The sequence below is a fragment of the Amphibalanus amphitrite genome, unplaced genomic scaffold (assembly GCF_019059575.1).
Source record: "Amphibalanus amphitrite isolate SeventyFive unplaced genomic scaffold, NRLGWU_Aamphi_draft 000028F_arrow, whole genome shotgun sequence".
Classification (NCBI taxonomy): Eukaryota; Metazoa; Arthropoda; class Thecostraca; order Balanomorpha; family Balanidae; genus Amphibalanus; species Amphibalanus amphitrite.
The window spans coordinates 399218-420924 of NW_024881524.1; the positions used below are offsets into that span (position 1 = coordinate 399218).

Genomic DNA, 21707 nt, shown 5'->3' on the forward strand with positions numbered 1-21707 from the left:
CATGCAATTGCACATTGAATGCACATAGTGCATGTTCTTTCTTTGATATTGAATTACATCCTTGCACTGCTTGAATTTTCGGAATTAGCTTTGAAACGACCACAAAAGCTGTCATAATAAAACATTAGGCTTCATCAATGTTAAACGTGCTGAGCTATCACATATCGAGAGTAATTCTCTTGGCTCCCTTTTGATCTCACTGTTAGGCGGTTAATTATTTCACCACTCTCATCAGCCATTTCCGTTTGTGACTGTCAACTTGCCAGTCCAGACTTCCCCCCTCTCCCCTCCCACTCCCCTCTGCAACACCGGCGCTCCCCCCCCCCCTCCCCCACCGCCGCTCATCTGAGGCAGTCCGGCGCCGGGGCAGTGCTGAAGTGCCTCCGACTGGGCTTTATTTGGCCGGCCGCTCGCTGGGATTTAGCCACTACTGATGCGCTGGTGGGTGCCCTCTGGGGTCGGATTTAGCCGCTGCTGATGCTCTGGTGGTGGCCGTTTGAGGTCGGATTTAGGCACCACTGCATTGGTTGCGCTGGGGGCGTCCGGAAACGGTTCCCCCGCCCACTTCGAGTGTAGTTGGCTTCAGGGTGGGAGGGGCTGTTTGCTGGGGTTGCATATGTTATACACTTCTCCCAGTACCTATGCCTATATTGTTCGGTGTTCGTGCAAAAGTTCATGCGCATGATAGTACTGATGAGCGGTGGATGAGGGTCGGAGTATTTAAATCATTGATATGCGCTTGTGATACTAATTTATGTATGCTAGAGACGGTATTAATTGAATTAATCGGATGCGTCGCGCTACTGAATGAGTGACGGCAGGGCGGACTCAGCTGCACGCCCGGTCTGCCGAGTGTCGCGCCCGGTGGCTGCTGCCCGCCGGGGACACAAAGGCGGCCGTCGAAATTGACGCTTGGCGGCGCTATTGGCCGACGAGCAGTAACGGCCGGCTGGTGGGGCGGATAACGGGGCTGAGCGGCACCCAACGCGGCCGGCGCCACCCGCTCCTGATTGGAAGGCAGACGAAAAGGCCACTTCCAGCCCACTGAGTGGTTGTAATTGGCCGTTAGCTCTTACACATGGCCGACGTGTCGTTAGCGACCCTGGGCCCAATTAAAAGGAAACGGCAGCCTGTGGCATGGTGTACAGAGAAGGATAGTTGGTGCTAGCGAGCACTTCGTCCATGTGAATCGAAGCACATGAGACCCTGTGCTTCAAGCTATTCATGTTCTCACTATACTTTGTATATGTTTTTGGTGATGAGATGTGTTGTTCTCTTTTTTTTTCAGTCGCTTTTTTTTTGTCTCTTGCTATGGGCGCTTTCACGTTTTTTTGTCCCTCTGTCTCAGGGAAAGTTTTTGTATCGCTCTGTCCGAGGAATACTGCCAAAATTCAAACGCCAGACATATCCCCTTTTTCGAAGGCATTCAATCTTTCTATTTTAAACACTTCGAGTAACTTGGCAACCTACTATCGTTCAAGTTTGAATAATTCCCGTCAGCCCAAAACATTGCAATAATGCCAAGTTTGTGTAACAATGCACTAATTCGCACTTATTTTTCTGAACTGCATTTAATCTTGGCGCGCCAAAGGTGAAAAACTCGCTTAAACCTCGATTAATTGTTGCTAAAGCTGTTTGCGCAGCACTTTCCGGACTCATTGAGAAAGCTCCAACTTAGCTCATTCCTCTGTCAATCCGTGGCGCAGCGGCGCAAACAAGTTGCCAGTGGCTGGCTGTGTTTGCCTCAGCCGAGGTCCATTTTCGGCCGCGCCGGCCCACCACCTGTCTGTGACAGCATCGCGGAGGTGCCGGCGCCCGACGGCAAAAACTCCGCTGCCAGCCACTGAGGACTGCCAGCCTTCACCGGCCAAAGTTGGTCTGAAGAGAGAACCTAAGCACCGGTAGGTGCGCCTGACAGGCGTGAGCGTGTTTGGCTTCTGTTACCGCCTCGAGGCGGGCGGGCCACGCCGATGTCTATTAAATTTTTGTTCGGCTTCTTTCGGATGGCCTTTGAATGGCAGCGGCTGCTAAAATATTTGGACAGTTTGGTGTTGCGGATGAAGCCATGCTCTTGAGCTTTTTTTTTCTTCGTGGGCTACTGGTATTGCCTTCTGTATTTTGCGATGGGATGCGATGCAACTGTGGTTTATCCGTAATGCGCTTTGCAATTCAAAAACTCCCAAAGCGACTTTTGTTCCGTTCCTATATCTTTACCAGCGTGTTAAGGAAAATCTCACAAATCACTGTTTCGAGTGGAAAGACCGGCCCGATCCTGCCTCTGCGGTGAGCAGTGAGAGGACTGCGGGAAGCTCTGGGCCCTCCCTCGTGTGCCAGGGGAGACCCTGCTTTTTGGAATCAATCCAATTGTCTCCCACTGATCCTGGCTCGGATCGGACCAGCGAAACCATCAGATGGCCTACCGAAGAACCGTGACCTGACACGGAGAGGTCAGCTGAGTGTGAGTGACTCGCCGGGTGCTGTGATAGGTCAGAAGGGGTTTGAGAAAGAGTTGGAGAGAGTGGAGAGAGAGAGAGAGAGTGAGAGAGAGAGAGAGAGAGAGGGAGGGAGAGAAAGATCCTATTCGACAAGTGACCCTAACCCACGGGCTGGTGCGGTGGCCACTGATGGCGCCAAAGCTGCCGTCGTAGCCACCCCATGAATAGCAGATGGGGCCGGGGACGCGACTGCCGTTGAGCGTCCCCCGGTGGATGTCCACACCAGATGGATTGCCCGACTGCTGCCCGGTCAGGCGACGGTCGACGGCCCGTGGACAGTGGGAGTGGTGGCCGCTGAGCTGTGGTCAGTGGTGGACGGCTTTGGCCAGTGGTGGACGGCTTTAGCCAGTGGTGGACGTTCGTGTCAGAGAGACGGACGGTCGAGGTCAGACTGGTGGGCGGTCGTAGACAGGTGTCACTGGTCTGGTCACTGGTCAGACTGGCTGACAGTGGTGTCGTAGTGGCTGACGGCTCGTGAACACAGGGAGTGGTGGACGGTTGCGGTCAGTGACGGAATGCCGCCGTGAATCTTCAGTGCTCCCGCAATCGGCCGCCACCGGCTTTTGGTCTCTCGAAGGTCTGTATGGGGTTGAGATTTGGGAAGCTACAGTTAATCCATTCTTATCGTTTGCTGGAGAAACTGAGCAGGAAGGAATGAATAAAAAATGAATGCCTACCTAAATAAATAGCAGCCGTGTGTTGCGACCGCAACTCAACGCGATTTTCCGGGCCGTTACGTTGCATTGCTGTCGAAAGGTGTCGTCAGAGTTAGACGCAGGAAGCTTCATTATGCAGAATTTCTGGAAACGGAAAGTGCGCACACCGCGCAAGAATCGAAGTGGTACGCGATTCTGCTCGTTAGGGGCCTAGAGGATATAATAACGATAAGATATAACAAAAGATATAACATAAGATATAACAACGCTCTTGATACTCGCGCTTTACGTCTTTAGAGGTGAACCTTACGAGTGGCGGCTTTCTTGAAGGCCCTTCTATAAATGGTTGACGAAAGCGATGCTGCTCATTCCATACACTGAGTGACGGTGTATGTATAAGTGAGCTCAGTGCCTAATAATTACCATTCACTGGCTCTGTTTGATGTATCTCGATCTCCGGGAATTTGCACATCCGGTGCCCGTCACTGCCACTGCGCCATTCAGACACTTCATTCATACTGCCGCCGACACGGACCTTGACTCCCGGTATTTTCAGCTTTGTGGGGACGTGTAGGTGTGGTGTTCAGTCGACCGAGCTGCTGTGTGAGCATTTTTGACCACTATTCTCGGTTGCGGCGCCGAGATGACTGCCACCGCCCCCGTTTCCTCACCGCGGCGCCCGTCTCTATTCAGCGAGGCGTTCCTCTCTGCTGATGACTCCCCTAATCTCGTTGCAAATCATTCGAAGAGGACGCAGCGGGCAAATTGGATTAAGTTTTTGGGCCTCGTCGCGAATTTGCATGTGAAGTCAATTTGAATGCCTTCTGCTGAGTGTCGGCAGAGGCGATGAGAGGCTGCAGCGCTGAGTCGCAGCTCGACCCAACTTGGGCGCGATGCAGCGCTAAATTAGTGGCGCAAGTTTGCTGTGCCTACTGACGAAAGAACCCAGGGACTTGTGGCGCTTTGTAAAGAAAACAGAATAGCTGGCTACGGAGCCTCGGATAGTTCTTTTAGATTAACTCGTAAAAAGACTTCATTCTTCAAATGCTTTCTTTTAATTACCTTAAGTCTCGCGCGCACAAAAGCCAATCCTCTTGACAGCGCTTGCAAATTGTCCCCTTCCACGAAAACCTTGGTCGTTTATTAGGTGATTATTATGCAATTAAGAAGAAAGATTATCGTTCAAAGATTCTCTAAAGATTCTCTTAAAGTAATGCTTATTTTATTTCCCAGATGCATGTGCTTGTATATTGGTACGCAATTTGTCATCTATGTTTATTGTTTAAAGCGTGTCAAGGCGAAGCTTTCACTTTGTAGGGGAAAGTGGGTGTATTGCGCCCTCCTAACCAATTGCGCCCACCAACATTCCCACGGTTTCAATGGCATGTTTTGAATTTTGTGTTCGAAAACATTATTTTCCCCACTGGATAGTTCCCTTTATGGCCCAAGCCCTCCGATGAAGCCAATCAGCAAGGCTCATTACGCCATCAAAGATGTTACGGCGTTTCCTTAGCTTTTTTGCAGTCGTTTGAACCGTTGGCTATAAAAATTTGTGATATTTGTGTGATTTTCAGAGTGACATTTAGAAAGAAAACCCCTTTTTTCATTATATTTCACTGAAACAGTAAACTTCCTTCAACATCTTTATGATAACTTCTTCGCTTTTATTAAAAAGTACCCCAATTTTAATTGCGCCCATGGCAATTGCGCCAGGGGGGCGCAAATAGAATAATGGTTTAGCTATTGTATCACGACAGTATGAATGCATCATTAACTGATTGCAATAAAGAAGGAGTTTAATGTCAGGCAGGGGAGCAACCCGCTGTCGTCAGTCCGCAAATTATTTCTCTCGTCAAACTTTTAATGCAGCTGCCATTTAGGCTACGAACTTGTGGTGTAATTGACAAAATACGACATTTTCAACATGGACTCAGGCGTGAGAGGTGACAGCTATGACAAAAAGTAAAAACTTATGTCATAAAGCTATCGAAACGATAAAAATTATTAATTTTGAGAGAAGCGATTGAAAATGTAACCGTATAGGCGCATACGTTCACATATATCTAGTCGGTTACAGTAAACGTTTTCGTTGCACTTTTACAAGCGTACGGACACATGTAAAGTTATCTACCTGGGCAAAAATACATCGCGATTTACACCTACATTTATTATTTAACCAGCGTGAATAACATTATGAATGTTAAAGTAAGCCGCAATGACATTGCACTGCCGGGGTGTATGCATTCCGTCTCATTCGCTTAGCCATGTTAAAGTATAGGGCGCAATTGGGTTCTAATTGCGCCATCCCCATGGCGCAATTTACAGCAGTTGTTGGCAAATGCGCCCTTTTACATGTTTCTGAAAAAGCAGCTGTCAGAAGCAAACGAAACATTCTTAATTGATCGGGAGGCTCTTAAATCGTAGCCAATGAGTTCCTCTTCGAAATGGTTACCAGTGCATGCTTATATCTCCAGCAGTTTTCTTACAATTAGCGTTTTTCCTAAAGGTGGCGCAATTCACCCTCCTTCCCCTATGCCTAATGCCGATCGATAATGTTGCGCTGAAATAATTCGATTCCCCATATTTTGCATTTGTTGCTGGTTTTCACCATAACTGGAAACTATCGTTGTAGTGAATGGCTTCGGTTTTAGCGCCCTGAAACCTATAATCAGCTTTACTCGAGCTGGTTAGAGGCTGGGTAGTCGTGTCATCACACTCCTCATTATACTTATCGCTTGTAGAGGCCAGCTGTTCATCGGAACGGAACCTCCCAGGGAAATTATGATTTATGTTGCGATAGCCTTATCGAGCGTTGCTTCATGTTCTTATACGTTCTTACATCGCGCTGCCATCTTCTGCTCCTCCGGCGAGTTATTGGTCACTGCAGTCTTTGAGAGATCCCGATCAGATGCTGCGCATTCCTCCCGCTACCTGCAGAAACAAGTCGCTCAAAACCGAGCGTGATCTCGTCATCAGTGGGATCTTCCTAGACTGCCGCTAGATGGCAGGGGGATCAAACGCCTGAACTTATGCTGTTCCGCAAGACTGATAACCGGTTTTAGTTGAGCGCGGCAACGTGGGTTGTAGTCATTTTATCCATGAGGAATGAATGAGGATGAATAGGATAATCTGAACTAGCGTTAACTTTAGAGACTCGGTGATGAGCTATGCAGTTTGAATTCACAATGTATTTAATCCTCGTGTAGTCGGGTCACGCTGTTGCCAATGTCGCACGCACTTTCTTGGCGAGTGTCTGGCACGTGCTGCGCCCTCAATGAACTCACTTTGTCAGACTCACACGCCGCAGTCTGCCCGGCGGGGCAAGTTTCCACCGGCAGTTCAGTGCTCCCCCGCCAGCAGCGCCGAGTTGTAATGCTAACGCCGTGTCCTCTTGGTTTCAGAGAAGCCGCGTATTGATTTCGGCGACTGCTCTGAGAGGGGTGCAGCGTTTGGACGGCTCGGCGAGACATGAGACGGACTGCCCTGTGCTGGAGGTGAGTTTGGCAGCCTCTGGTTAGGTGGAAGAGGGCGAGATAGGGAGGGCTATGGAAGAAACCGAGGGGACGGAAAGGGGTGGCCTTTGGAGGGGCGGGAAGGAGACGGCTGGCTCAGGCTGGATGCTTGTGATATGATGAACGGTATAGAGAGGCTGGGTATTGTGAATGTAGCCTGTGAGTGAATCGCCACCTAGGACAGAGCACTGGGCAGTTACAGCGGTTCTAATCGTTACAGGCGATGCTAAGGGACAACAGTTCTCAATGATCGGTTGGTGCTTAATGACGCATAATGTTTGTTGCCCTTAGAAAGAGCATAGTGATGTGATACATGGTAGCGACATAAGGCATAAGCATCATTATAATGGGCGCATAGTAATGTCGTTCCCTCGCGGCACTAAACCCAGCAGTTAAACAAACAGAAAGGTCTGTCTATGAGCAAGCGAATGACTTCGACAAAATAGGCAGTATTGAGCTACACCTTTCCTTGACTTCTGGGTCCCCTGGAATCGTTCTGATTATTGTGAATTTATGTGAGGCCTTTCTGGCATAGTTAGATGAATAATATCGGCCGTCCCACTAATGTAAGTGCGACCGCAATAATTAGCTAATGGAACACAACAGACTGCTGTGGTCGGAACAGATTTATTGCTGTCAGACCGTCGGCTGCATGCAACATTTTACACTTCACTTTTATCCAAACTTGTATTCGGAACGAGTTCACGTGAAGGCTTTCAAGCGAGCACATTTTCCTGAAGTAGTAATGGCTGGTGTTGTAGTTCTAACAGATTTGCTAATGGAGCTCGAACGCTTTATCTCGTGCAAAGCTGGATACCCATGAGAGTCCTTTTGCGAAGTAATCATGCAATGATGGTACATAATTGACTTGTGGAGCCGGAGCCGACTGCAAAGTTAGTCTCCTTTTAGTGCTGAGAGAGATTAATGACGAGAGGCCGTGTCGGCGCGTCGCGTTGCAATTGATGAGTACCGCCTGCGGCTGGTGATTACCGACATTAGCTAATGAAACAAACCGGGCCGGCGCGGCGGCACGATTCATGGCCGGCCAGCCGCCGGAGGTCACAGCTGTACCGAGCGACCTGACCGCGCCACGTGACCGCGCCCATAACACCGCGCCGCACAAATGGGCACCCGTGTAATGGCCCGCTGTAATGGGATAACTGCACAGACTGCACCATAATGCCGATTGTGGAGGGGATGGGGAGAGGGCAATGACACAGAACTAGAGGAGGAATTTTCTGGGTGTGACAACCAGGCGCCGGGCTGTCTGGGGGTATCTGGGACTGGAGTCGGTGGAACAGTCGCCGTGCAACAGACACTGCAGCTGACGGCTCCCCGCCACCGGCTAACCGTAAGCGGAGAAGACACCCACCAAACGTAAACGAGAATTGTTTGAGGTTCCTTTTATGTTATATTTACATGACCTACAAAGGGCTGCATTTATTAACTCAAGTCCTAAGTGGTGTCCTACATAAAGCTTTTCTGGTTTAAAACCCCAAATAAATCGTGACCTGCGTTTTTCTGTCGTAATTTTCGTGCTACCGGCGCTCTACGTGTGCCTTGAATACTGATGGGGCTCGGCGGCGTCAGAATAATTAACGGTGAGTAATTTATGGGTCGGCCGTCCGAAGAGCAGGCACGCGTCTCCGTTCAATCTCGGCCCGTCGTCAGCTGGGGCAAAAAGCCGCCGGGTGGTGAGACCTATAGTCACCGTGGTGAGACCGGGGACATTTTCCGGCCTGCCGGCGGCCGCCGGCGGCGCTCAGCCTTCCAACAGTGATCAGACGATGAAAGGCACCGCCCCGTGCAGCGCTTCCCTTCGGCTTACGGTCGTACTTCGGCCAACCGGGCGTCACTTCAGCCGCGCCAGAAATACTTTGAAACATGTGTCATCGAAACACCTTATGATGTATGATGCAGTTTTCAAAGCCTTGCCGGAGTAGTGAGGTCAAATCTTGCCTCGGCCACATTTACATATCTACCTACGCCGCATTTCCGTTTAGCCCACAACTTCAACGAGCGGGTGGAACGGCAGTCGAACTTTGATGACATCCAGGTTGCGGTGACCGATAGCTACCGTTCAGCTGGCAATCAGCTGATCGCTGATTGCCGGATGACGGAACCACCGCCCGCGCCCGCCGAAGACCGGCGACATCTAACCACGGACCTTTTCTCCCTCACGGCTAACCGCTGACTTTTGACTGCTGACTTCCGACCCTGCCATCATCACTGTTAGCTGCTGGCTACTGAATGCTTACTACTTAATACTGACTACTGGGTAGGGACTGCTGGATACTGGCCTCTGACTTCTGACCCCCGACTTCTGACCCCGACTTCTGACTTCTGACTTCTGACCTCTCCCTTCTGACCGCTGACCGCCGACCACCGATCACTTCTCTCTGACGGCCGGCGCTGTCGTGGTCACGCGTCCATCGGCGGCCGGTCGACGGCGGATCTATCGAGCGAGCTCCACTCCGCGGCCGCCGACATTGCTATTCCGGGTCGGGAGGCGGCGGTGACCGGTCGTCAGCATGACAATCGCTCCCGCCGCGACGACCCGTGCAGCGGGCCTCGGGTGACCGCCGAGTGACCTTAGTGGTGCTCTTAGATGAGCCGCACAGGTGGGTATTAGGCGGACTGCGCCGACCAGGAGGCATGTGAATGGTCCCAGGTGGACTCGGGATGGACCTCGGAAAGTCCGGCTGAAATTTAGATGAACTGTCTCGGACGGTAGCGAGCTGATTCACTGCAGGCGGCTGGACACTGATGAAAAGGAATCGACCGCCCACATGGCTCAGTTGAGAGGCGTTCCGGGCTCCGAGCGACCCGTACGCTACAGTAGGGAGGCGGCCGGCTGAGGCTGCCACGTGTGTTTGGTGTTGCAGTCCTCGTCTGAACCAATAGATCCCATATGGAACTACTGGCGGGTGGCCACCGGCGGGGCTAGGTAAATTTGGCAAGCAAGGTGCTTTTGATGAAATTGTCGAATGACGAGCTTTCAATGCTTAGCAGATTATCATCATCATTATCAGCGCCTACTTCTGTGTTCGCGATAGGTAGGTATGTCCCTGCAATGAAGACATCTGCCCGGGCAAATGTTCTCATACATTCCATCGATATCTGCGCTGACATACCATAACGGTTGCGACACTGGCAAGTCGCCCAGTCGCAGTCGCATATGCCTATAGACCCACGTTCCATAGCTGCTCGACACGTTATCGAGTGGGTAGGATATCAAACTTCCGAGAACGCCAGGTGACTCACACACCCAGTCATCGCGACAGCAGGAGAGCGAACATCAACAGCCGGTGGAGGCGCTGCTGAGGTGATATTCACCCCACATGATTCACTCAATTCGGGTCAAAGTACTCTGTCTTCGCGTGGGATGAATTGACGCGGCACAGAGGTCACCTAGGCTCAGTGAAGGTTGATTTGACTCGATGAATGCCATTTCGACGCCACGGAAGCCGTCTCTTTGATGGAGATCACTCGTCTCGGCAGATGTCGTTGATGGCAGCGCAGCGTCTCCGCCCCTTGCTGTGTAGGCTTTTCAGCAGCTCCGCGCTGGTCTCTGACGGTGATGTAACGCTATACTGAAAAGTGTCCAATTCTTTCGACCTCCGCGCACCGCCTGTTAGGAGGACCGATTAAGGCAAAAAAAAAAACTCCATTTTGACGACCGGCCGCACACTGCAAACGTGCTGACAACTAGTTTTTGTCGAGATGTTTTTTTTTAGTGTTAAAATCATAGGCGATAGGTATAGATTGTAAAGTCCACTTATTTAAGTATGTATCGTCCCCTGGTTGCTGTTAACCGGTTAGCCAGAAACTATTCGGTCATTGTTTCGGTGAGCAAGTGGGTATGGACGGAAACTGCGCCTGTTGTCACTCGCCAGTGTTTCGGTAAATCAACACCGAACACCGCCATGTCTGCCGGCCAGCATTTCCATACCGGAATCCTTCCGACTCAGGTGAGACCTCCCAACTGTCTGACGAGCCTGAGACGAGCCGTTAAACTGTCGTAACATTATGCGCGGCCCAGCCGAGATGTCGGCCAACTCGAGCCGCCGTCAGCCAGGGCGAGCTCGCCGCGCCGGGCCGGTCAGGGTTTCCAACTCCGAGCTCCCCCGGACGAAGAAATTACACGGTCAAAATGCACTTGCCGACACTCTTGGACAAAGTTCTGACGCTGTTAGCGACACGTCTGTTGAAGGCCCAACCTGTCCAAGAATCAACAGATCGATTAAGTGACCAGCTTTGTCCTACCTCACCGAGTGACCTTTGTTGCAGCAAACTTCTGGGTGAACTCGCCTTGTTGATTGTATCTGCTGCAACGGTATGTCGGCAGTGTCGTTAGCTCAGTTACCATCACTACCCGCCGTTGACGCTGTCTAATGTCTATATCCACTAGCGATGTACCGTGTCTATTCCCCCGTTAGGCAGCCCCGCTGACCCGCCGCGCCGGCCTGCTCAGTACCCGGGCCGATGCCGGGGTCTCAGGTGGGGCCGGTCGGCAGGTCCGATTTCACAGCGGCCCCGCGGTGATCAGTCCGGCGCCGACCGATTCGGCCGGCCGGCACGGAGCGGCGAGGGCGCGCGTGCAGCGCCCGGCCTCCCGTCTGAATGTCAGCCGGTCCGCGGGCTTTGGATCGGCTGATGACTTCGGGGAGCCGTGCTGCAGCCCTGGCGCGCTGAATGCCCGCGGGCTCCGCCGATCTGGGCCCCGTGACCTATGTAAATACCGGCAGGTACTGGCCGGTCAGCTGGGGCTGGTCTGGGCCGGTTCAAACGGAACCTTTTTCATGTTTGGGCCAGATTGGAGTTGACCTGAATCGGCTGCCTTTTTAGTAGTCGGCAATAGGGTGTAAATTCTGCTACATCAAAATGTGTTCGTTTGTCAGGTTTTCCGTGGTTGACGAAGATAACTTGAGAGTGACATTGCAAGTCCTTAACTCCTGTCCTGTCATAACGTTGGTCTTTTCTGTTGAACTTTTCCTCGTCTTACCTTGTGATGAGCCCTCTTCCCACTCCTCCATCATTCTGTACACACAAAGCCGGCGCGTGCGATGGCATCTCGCGGCCGTTACGGGGTCGCCGCGGGCCGTTACCGGTCACTAACGGCGCCAACACTCGATTATCGGCCATGAATTGGCTTCCTCGACGGCGCCATCGGCGCTGGATTACACCGGCCGCCGGGGGCCCGGCAGCCCCGACTGACGGCGCCGGCAGCCGCGCCCGAGCTCGCCGGAAGCCTATTTGGGTCGAGCGCTAGCATTTTCCCGGTGGTTTCCATGAGATTGCCACGGCTGGTGTCAAACGCTGCCGGAGAGATTGAGCTCGCTCCGACCCGCGGCTTCGGCCTAGGTGTTAACAATACACTTTTGATATATTTGGGGCATCAGTCACCATATTTCTGGCGGATCCCCTTGAAATGGTGGTCATCTGTAACAGCTGAGACTTGAAAGAAAGAGTGGCGGCGATGTGGGCTAGTTCGATTTGCGACTCCTCTTTCTTTCAAAGGACGTCGTCCAGATCCCACACTTCGGCCAGGCACGAGTTGGCATTGTCATGGACAGGCTCCATATCGCTATATTTGCTTTTTTAAATAATAGAAAATAAAACCACTTACGATCGCAATGATTCTTCCGAGAAGCATCAACAATTTCTCCTTGGATTCTCGTAAAGTCAAGCGTAAAATTCAAATTTCCGGTAACATTCAGAGCTGACTCGAGTCCTTGATCGCTGTTTCACTATTTGACTTGGCTTCTTGGACTGACTATACCGTAAACTCTTCATATCGTGGCTTTAGTGTCCGGCTTTTATATACTGGATTGTCGGTTGGGATTCTGGGGCCATGTCGGCGTATGTATCAACTGAATCAGCATATGGGCGCGACGTAACTTAGAACGTTCAGACGTGCTTCGGTGAAAATAGACGACATATCGGGTATTATCGGGATCCTGCCGGGCTGCGCGTGTATTTATACCGGGATAATAGGATCTGTCTGACAGCGCCGCCGGTACCTAATGACCAGTCGCAGCCGTGGTGACATGTCACCGCCCTAATAGCAGAGCCGACAGCCACCGACAGCCCTGTCGGTCAGCGGATACGGGATTCCCGGCCTGGTCCTCTGGCTGTCCGTCATAATTTGTCGACATGTCGAACATCTGTCATTAGTCGGCTGGTCTGTCAGATATTCAGATGCCTTCTTTTATCACCCAATGATTTGATGATCGTCTTCCTCGACATTCGCTCGTTCCTCGACATTCGCTCGTTCCTCGACATTCGCTCGTTCCTCGACATTCGCTCGGCCATTTTAGCTGTTGTTTTATATGTAACAGCGACTGGCCCTGTTAGGTCACACCAGAAGCTAAAACCGATACGGGTAATTATGTTCGGGCCCCGCCGGCCCTAAGCTGTGACGCACCTGTCGGTCGCTCGTCGCGTCACCGGACAAAGGCGGCACGCGCTTTGTCCAGTTCGGGCGTGCCGGTGGGGGGGGGGGGGGGAGCAACTCCGACCCATCGGTATGTCGAATGGGCATCCAGCCATGCTGCTGGGGAAAGGGATGAGTCTGGGGCAGTGTTACGTGCCCGAGATAGCTAAAACGCCTGCTGGTATTCGTTGGCATGCTAAAGAAATAACCGCAATACGAAGCCCTCGAGGTAGGTTCGTTGGGAATGCCCTGTTGGAGCACGATTTTCAACGTCCGCTTGCTACGTACTCGTCTGGATGCCTCTCTTACGTTACAGCTTTACAAATACTCCGGCAATGCAGTTGCGGCTTCCCAGTCCTGTTGAACGCAAACCGCCCCTCTCCGCGCAGCGTGAAAATCCATCTCTGGCGCCCGGTTGCGATGGCTGTTTTTCCTTGGATCTGCCGTCGGCGGCACGGCGCAGCTACCGAGCGCACGTGACCGGCCGCTAGAACACCCCACTTGTGGCCTGCGGAGGCCTCCCCAGCTGGCTGTTTACGCACTGGGAGCGATCGCTGCTCAGTAGCCCATCGAGGAGCGCCCTGTGCCGGCTACGGAGCCATGCGGTAACCTCGTCAGAGAACTCAGCTGAGGCGACTTCCGAGCGGAGATGCGGTTCATTCCCACACTCGCCGCTCGGGATGGGGCCATAGAGTCCCTGGGCCAGTTTACGGAAATGTTCGGAAGTCCGCCGGTCAGCCCGGATATGTGTCCATTTGAGGTGATCACACTGCTGGCATCGCCAAGGATCAGTCGCGTGTGCCGAGAAGTAGAAATGCCATAACGGTCGCCGGCCTGATACGCCTTCTCCGGATGGAAGTACAGGGCGTGTCATTTACTTGTGAATAGGCTTGTCAGGTTACGGACTGTCGACCACCTTTCCGTCAATTGATAAATTGATTAGTCTGTCAGCCATGGACCAATTTATACAGACGCCAGACTTGGACAGGTCTTTTTATCAATGGACTGATACTCGATGCAAGATTATCGATACAAGATCATCGTAACTTTTGGTTGGTGCTGCAGGTGTCAGTACTCACGGCGTGCTGCTGTAGCGCCCCTGTGATGGCTGTGTCGCCGAGGGACTTATAAAGCTCTGACATTGTCGTGACATCTTTAACACCTCTGTACAAGGTTTGGGGATCGTTAAACACCCTGGTCGTGCGGAGATTGGCTGAAAGGCAAACAGCTCGGATCAATAGCAGGACCGTTTCGCCTCCGACGAGCAGTTGGCTGCTCTTTTGAAACAGTCACGTAGCCTGTAACCCGTGACTGGGCCTACTCCTCGTCCGCGAGACTGATATAACCGGATAGAACACTGATAGAACCAACACTCTACTAGTTATCGCTTAATCCTAGCATCGCATATTAACAGCGAACTTATACTGCTGGGAGACGCTGATGCAGTAGGGCGTAATCTGCTGCCCTCTTCAAGGAGGAATTTAGTCAAGCGCATTATGAAAATTGGATTGCTGCATAAATACTGACGAAGTTTTACTTCTTTTGATGGAACGTTTGGAACCAAGTAGACCCCGGCGGCCCGTTCTTCATCCATTCTTTTACATCACACCGCTCTGCCCAGCAGCCCCCGTTCTAACAGAGTTAGGCGTGGACGTTCAGAGGCCGCGGCGGCCGGCCCCGGGCGGTACTTTGAGGCCGGGCAGGTCATCACGGGCCGCCGAGTGGCGCCGGACGCTCCCGAGCTCATCTCGGAGCCACCAGCCATCATCCGACAGCGGCGAGCGGCGAGCTGATGTGCCCGACCGAGACGGTCAGCCGGAGACGGACGGTCGCCGGGGGAGCGCGCCGCCGGCCGTCCCGCGGCGGTTAGGCTGGCGGCGGCCGGCGGCTGTCTGCGGCTCTGCGGCAGCCGATGCTGTCCGCGGCCACGGGGGAGCGCCGGACACGGCAGCGACAGGCGCGGTCCGCCGGGACGCACCGCGGCCTGTCATTACGGAGCTCATCAGCGACTAGCGCCTCCCCACCGCAGATCCATCGCCGCTGCCCTATATGGACGGTATGCCGTTCGCGCCGGTCCCTTGCCAGCGAACCCTCTGATCGGTTCGCGGAGGGAATGTCCCTGGTGATGGTTGGGAGAGGACAATGGTGCTGGTGACGAGGGACGGCTGCCGGGAAACGTCTTTTGACAGGAAGACTGAACGCTATGGACGACTGTAGACGGCCATCGCCTGTATTTTGTGAAGATTGTTGACGGTGAGCTGGATTCGAGCTGTATCCTGCATTGGAATGGGTGTATCATATCGTTGAATGCAGACCATCATGGGTTGTGGTGGATGACGGGCGGTGACGGTGGTGACGGACTGACTCTCCGAAGTCTCTGTGTACGACTGACTGACATCACTGGGTGGACCAGTGGTCTCAGATACCCGGCGGACTCACAAATCTCACCAGTCGGCCCGTCGGTCTTCCGTTGGACGATTGCACAAGAGTAGTGGGAGCATTTCACGCGGTCGGGGGCTCAGGTTTTAGACTGTGACCGAGCTACGCTCGTTTCGATACCGAATGGAAGCCGACGCCATTTTCCATTCTTGAACTGGATGGGTTCGACTTTCTACTGCATTATCGTTCAGGTCCATCTTCAAGCATTTCGGCTTACGTTTTATAGTTTTGGTCCCAATCGCTGCCACCTGTCGCACAGTCCATGCCACCCATCGATTATCACCACCTTCCGCCTTACCCATCACACCACACATCACACCATCACATCACGGCTGTCTCCATCACATCCCTCCAGAAGCCCACCGACGTCAGCCCTCCTCCCGCCCGTCCCTCCCTGTCCCGCACACCGGCCTTCGTCGAACGTCGGTCGCCTCTCGTCGCCGCGCAATTCCGTCGCTCGCAGACGTGATTGCTCCATTCACAGTGATTAGTCCAATCTGGCATTCAGCGCTGATGGTCGTCTGGCAACAGGCGGGCGCTTATGACGTCACCGGCTCCGGTCGCCGGTGGTCGCCGTCCCGCGGCGCCGCCCGTGATTGGTCTGATTCGGGACCGCTTCAGGCGGCTGACGGGCGCTGTTTTCGCCACCTTCCGACCGCGAGATGACCTCGTTAGCAGGATGCGTGTCCCCCGGGCCGCGTCCATCCGGCTCCTCCCCGCCCGCGCGCAGTGGGAGGAGCGGAGGAGCACTCCTCTGCTGGCTGACAGACTGCCCGGACTGCCCCACCCCGGGGCTCCGCCGACATCGACCCCATCTGATCTGCCGACTGGCGCCCGCGAACAAACGCCCTCAGCGGCCGCGGAAGCACGCACAACACCGCCAAAACGGTCTCGGGGTGGCGGCGGGGTGGCGGTGGGGTGGCGCCGGCCCACCCCCGCCGCTGGGGTCGGGCCCGGCGGATGGGAGACGGACCGAGAGAGGCGGGGCGCCGGCTGGCCCGGACCGGCTATCGAGCGGCCTGTTTTCGGCAGTTGGGCGGCAACGGGGCGGGCGCGGCGGAGGCTGGGGCGGCGCGGTGGATTTGGGACCGAGAAGTTGGGCAGCGGAGGCTATAGGAGTGGGCCAAAACCGGCGTCCGGCGTGCTGCTCTGCCGGTGTTTGCACGACATGCAGGCGCGGTTGAGCGGGAACTCTTGATGGTGTAAGACAAATCAAGCTGGATTCTGCAGTGGAGCGTGTGGCATCATATCGCAGTCCATCAGATTTGAACGTTTTGGTCGAGCCGGCGCTCGACATTTTAACAAGTTCATCAGTTCGCATCCAGGAACATTTTGATCTCAAGTTTACACTACGTGGAATTCCAAACGAGCAAGTTTTAAATTAACTTATTAAAAAGTTTTACTCACACGATATGTTCAGCATCCCCCTTCTGCGGATATCCACGCGCTTTGCTTCAGGCACTGCTTAGTGAAGTGATCGTTGACTTGGCAAATTAAATATCTACAAGCAAAGTGAAGTATTTACCTCAATGGGTGATCAAGTAAGGCAGACTGTCCCGAATCGTCCTCATACGCTACGCTAGTACAACTTCTCTAATTCAGTTTTGAATTAGTTCACTGAAAACTGCATGACCTTATCAGCTGTAATCGAATCAATGAAGTTTTACATGTGCACTGTTCCTACGCTACGCTCACATGCGCCTGTCCTGATCCCCCGTTTGCATCCCTATAGTATGCAGACCTGCCGATGTGTGAGCGATGACCTAACACGGCCGGTCGTGCTCGGTACAGTCGCGGCTCTCCATCCCGTCAATCCGCGCCACTCGGAGATTCACAGCTCCTTGGCTGGCCGGTAACGACGCCCGTTAAACGAGCGCCGGCTCATCCATAGTTGACCGTAAACTGGGCGGCCGTCAGCGGCGACCGGCCCGGTCAAGTGTCTGGCTGAGTTACGGCGTCGATAGCGCCGCCGAGGAGCGCACGCCGCACAGGGGGACCTGCTCGCCCTCCCCCCGCGGCCGTGTCTTGTCGTGGGCGGCGTGCCAGCGCGGTGGTGACGGCAGCAGCAGGCTCCGCCGAGCCGGCCTGAGCCGCTAGCTGACGGCCTGTCGGAGCCATAATCAATCGGCGAGCACAGATTCAATTTTGCCCGTCCATCGCTCGTGGCGGCGCGCCGCTCTGCCGTCCTCCGCGGCTCGCCCGACCGAGCGGCGGCGAGGGCTAGCGGCGGCGGTCCGCGCCGGCACGCGCTCGGCCGTGTCCGAGTGAAAAGGGGCAAACGGCGGCCGCGGAGAGCGCTAGAGACGGAGAGGAATGGAGCCGAGACGGCGTATCGACAGGGGAGAGGAGCGGAGAGACAGAGCCGGAGCTCACTGAAAGAGACGAGCAGTCTGCGACTGTCTTGATGGCTCAATCGACGAACATGCAAATGGTTGGGCGCTTATGTCTAAATGTTTTGCTTTTGAAACCTTGCCCAAAGTAGCCATCCTGTGATCGTTTTACCCCGAACAACCAAGGAGTTAACAGCTGTTTGCGACTCTTACGTGCTGCTCAAAACTTTAAATGGGAAAACTTAACTAATCATAAATTCTCTTAATTTTACAAGTTGCTATTTTCCGATAAACTTCATCAGCAAACCCTATCGCGCGAGGTGAGGGCAATGCATGCTGATCGCCGTTTTACGCAGGATCTTGTCAAAACTTTTATCGAAATGTGAGTGCTTGCGGATTGGTGTGTCGAGGACATTGCGTCTATCCTGCTTTGGGTAGAAGGAAGCTCTCACAAAAACTTGCTTTTTACAATGCATTATACAAACAACCACTTGCCACGCATCGTCTGTCAACCGCCGTCTGCCAGTTGCCGTCTATCAAGGGTCATCTGTCATGTCCCGTCTGTCATACCCCGTCTGTCATGTACCGTCTGTCACATGCTGTCTGTCATGGCCCGTCTGTCATGTCCCGTCTGTCAGCGGGCGCCCGCCCGTGTCGCCGCCCGCTGCCGCCTCTCGGCGCGGATATTGCCGCGGATGGCAGCCATAATTCACACGCCCCGCACGCGCCGCTGTTTAATGATCAGCTGTTCGAGGAATCCCTCTCCTCCCCCGGGTGATGGCGGAGCCCCCTCGCTCTGTATCGAAGAACAGGACAGTCAATACATCAGTCACCTGAGCCCACCAGTGCGGCCGTCCGCCCAAGACTCTGTCAGGGGCAATGTAAACTGTAAATCTGTCGTCCCGTGCCACTACGGAAGAGCGCAGTTGTCTGCAGCCCTATCGCCTTACCGTCATCCGTCTTCCTGTCTGACATGACTGTCACAACTTCCCTATCATCATAACTGCCGATGACCTAAACAGCACTGTCATGACCGCTGTCATCCGATGTCAGCCGGTGAAGTTCGTCTCGCTGTTAACCAGACAAAATGAGCGGGAAACTTTGTTTCATTATCGGCCGCGGTACGCCGGTAACGACTGTTCACTCTTCCATGGTTTGTCCAGAGTTCCGCGTTCACCCCACTACCCACTCGGCACTCGCTCCTGTCTGTTGCGAGCCGGCGCCCCCTCCCTCTCGCCAGGCCAGGCGTAGCGCGGAGGCCCCCGCTCTACCTGGATAATGAAGTTTCTTAGCACCGCCCACGACTGGAACGACGCCCGCGAGCTTGTCGAGCCAAGCTCCCGAAATGTCCTCGCCCATACTCCGGAGACTCGTCTCACTTTTACGGCCAAGTTTCGCAGCCGGCGACTAAATTACAGACCAGAAGCGAAGTAATTTGCCTATTATGCTTAAGTCCCGGTATTTAACAGATAATGCTGGCTTGATGAAGCCAGATTATTAAGTTAGCCTGGGGAGGGACGCATAATAGCCGTGACACACTGTTCATCGTGCTTTGCAATTAAGGTCAATTCAACTCTGAGACATTTGACATCGTAACATTCTGAAAAAGACACCTGTGGATTCTCACAACTTGGTAGGGCAGTGAAATGTATGCTCAGATCTTCTAAAAACATAGTGGCATTTGCTTCGTTCACAAGAATATCGTCTCCCGCTAAAACGAAGCACAATCATGTAGGCACCAGCAATTTTCTGTTAAGTTTCCCGGTTGAAATATGGATGTTGTTAGGTACTCGAAAAGCACATCCTTGGTACATCAAAGTTCCTCTAGCTTGAATTGGTTGTCTAGTAAATATAGCTGTACTAGCTGTACCGTGCAGATCCACAGTGCACAGACGTAAATAGCCAGCAAAACAGTTCACAACTGCACACCCTCTGACCTCTCCCCTGCCGTCCACTGTGCGCCCCGCACAGTCAAACCATGCTCAGCCGACTGCGTTTTGCGGCTTCATAGGGCGTCTTATGAGCGTGCGGGCGTCGTTTGTCGCCCGACGGCCCCGTCAGCGTCATTTGACCGCCACCAGCCGTCGGCCATCAGTCGGCGACGTCGGACGCTGCAGAAGAGCCGCCCATTCCGGCCGGCGCAGATGGCACATATGCGGCGCAACAGCTGCCCAGCGGCGAGGACACGACCGCCGTCGCCGGGTCGGCGAGGTTTGAGTGTTAGCCCGCTAATCGATGAATCACGAGGCCGTTGAAGGTGGCTGTTATTTTGGTGGTGAACCCTGTAGTGCTTCGGTTTGAGTAATGACAAAGACGTCACTTTTCATAGGGTGGCGTTTCATGAAAGCTGCGACATTTTCTGAGTAATTACCGGCTCCTAATCGTCTGTGCTGTCCAGTGTCAGGCATGACCTGTTTTGCCGGTGACCGGTGTCCAGGTCAGCCGCTGGGCCCGGTGGGAAGGGCGGTGTCTCCTGCTCACCTGGAGCTGAGTCGTCGCCCCAGCACTCCCTCACCGTCCGACCGAATCCGAGCGCCGGATTAACGACCTCCAATCGATGGCTCGAGCAGCTCTCAAGCATCGTTCTGCCCGATAGGTCTTCCGCAATCGACGGGCGCGAATAAATCTCACTAGCGATCCTAGTCGGCCTCCAAATAAGAATTCCCGGCTTTGGAGACGGGACGCGCGTCTGGCTCGGATTTCGCCAATTCGTGCAATTTAAATCTCGTTAATCTCGTACGGCCTACGGCCGTGTCCTCTTGAAGCCGATATTGCGAGAGCCATGTCCGACCAATGTAGTGTATTATGACTGCAGCCTGCCTGTTGGTGGAACAATAAACTGGACGGGTAAGTGCGCCGTCTCGCCGCTCGTGATGATGATACGAGGATGACTGTCGAGTCGTATTTCTGAGTGTTCGTGCACAATAAATAACGGTGATACGCTTATGCCTCTTTTGTAGCAATCCTATTGGTATAACATTGACATCATATTACACTATAATACCGGATTTAGCCTCTGAGCTGAAAAAACGTAGCATTCAACAACCGTTCATTGTTTTCATGTGAAATTTTATCTCATTCACGTCACGTATTGATTAGGTGAAACGGTTGTCAAAGTTCTATGTACCACTTAAAATCGTGGATGGACGGCTGGCGTATTGCTCTGTCTTGGCGCAGTGAAATAGATCAGGATAGTTGCCGAGTCGAAGTGACAACACATGGGTGGGTGCAGAGCAGAGGACTGTATACATATAGCTTGTCTTGTGCGTCCACCACGACGAAAACACACTTGACATTTGAGAAACTATAATGTGGTTGTGGAAGGAGTGATTTGAACATTTACTATTCGGTGTTAATTGGCATTGAATTAATTTCTTGACATACATTTTACTTACCTTTGTTGGTCTCGACTAATGTAGGTATTCGTAATTTTAGTTGGTGCTTTTTATGAAAAGTGGTTCTGCAGCACATGCTACACAACATGTCATTGACACGACCTAGAGCGCTGGCGGCTGGTGCTCGAAAGTCATAAAGTTAGCTAATATTTGTCATACCTTGGTTGCTGATTTCTTTCCTTCTCGTAAACGCTAGTGATATTTTTATTCGGTGTTTCGTCATGGTCAGCTAAGAGTTCGTAACAAGCTCCGCTCCCGATAAGTCGTGGGATTACTATAATTCGACCCAAGGCACTATGGCCCACATACCTACTCCACCTTTAGGCTGTCAGTTTCCGAGGTAGATATCCTGTCAGCGCCGCTCCCGATCCTGACAGTTCCGCCGATCCGTCGCCTTATGACAGCGGATTAGCTGTCCGGTGACCAGCTCGGGCAGCCGTCTGA

At 53.2% G+C, this 21707-nt stretch overlaps 2 protein-coding genes across 2 annotated transcripts in view; both read left to right on the top strand.

The window, feature by feature from the left end:
• Positions 1 to 20092, top strand: part of LOC122364955 — a 58876-nt gene extending 38784 nt beyond the window's left edge. Inside the window, exon 3 of the mRNA XM_043335780.1 lies at positions 19964 to 20092. Within this exon, the coding sequence (XP_043191715.1) occupies positions 19964 to 20092 (129 nt within the window). The remainder of the gene's footprint in view (positions 1 to 19963) is intronic.
• LOC122365171 (leucine-rich repeat-containing protein 24-like) overlaps positions 1 to 21707 on the top strand; it is a 76867-nt gene that overhangs the window by 28554 nt on the left and 26606 nt on the right. The window contains exon 2 of the mRNA XM_043336153.1: positions 6553 to 6645. The gene's annotated coding sequence lies outside the window, so the exon portion shown is untranslated. The remainder of the gene's footprint in view (positions 1 to 6552; positions 6646 to 21707) is intronic.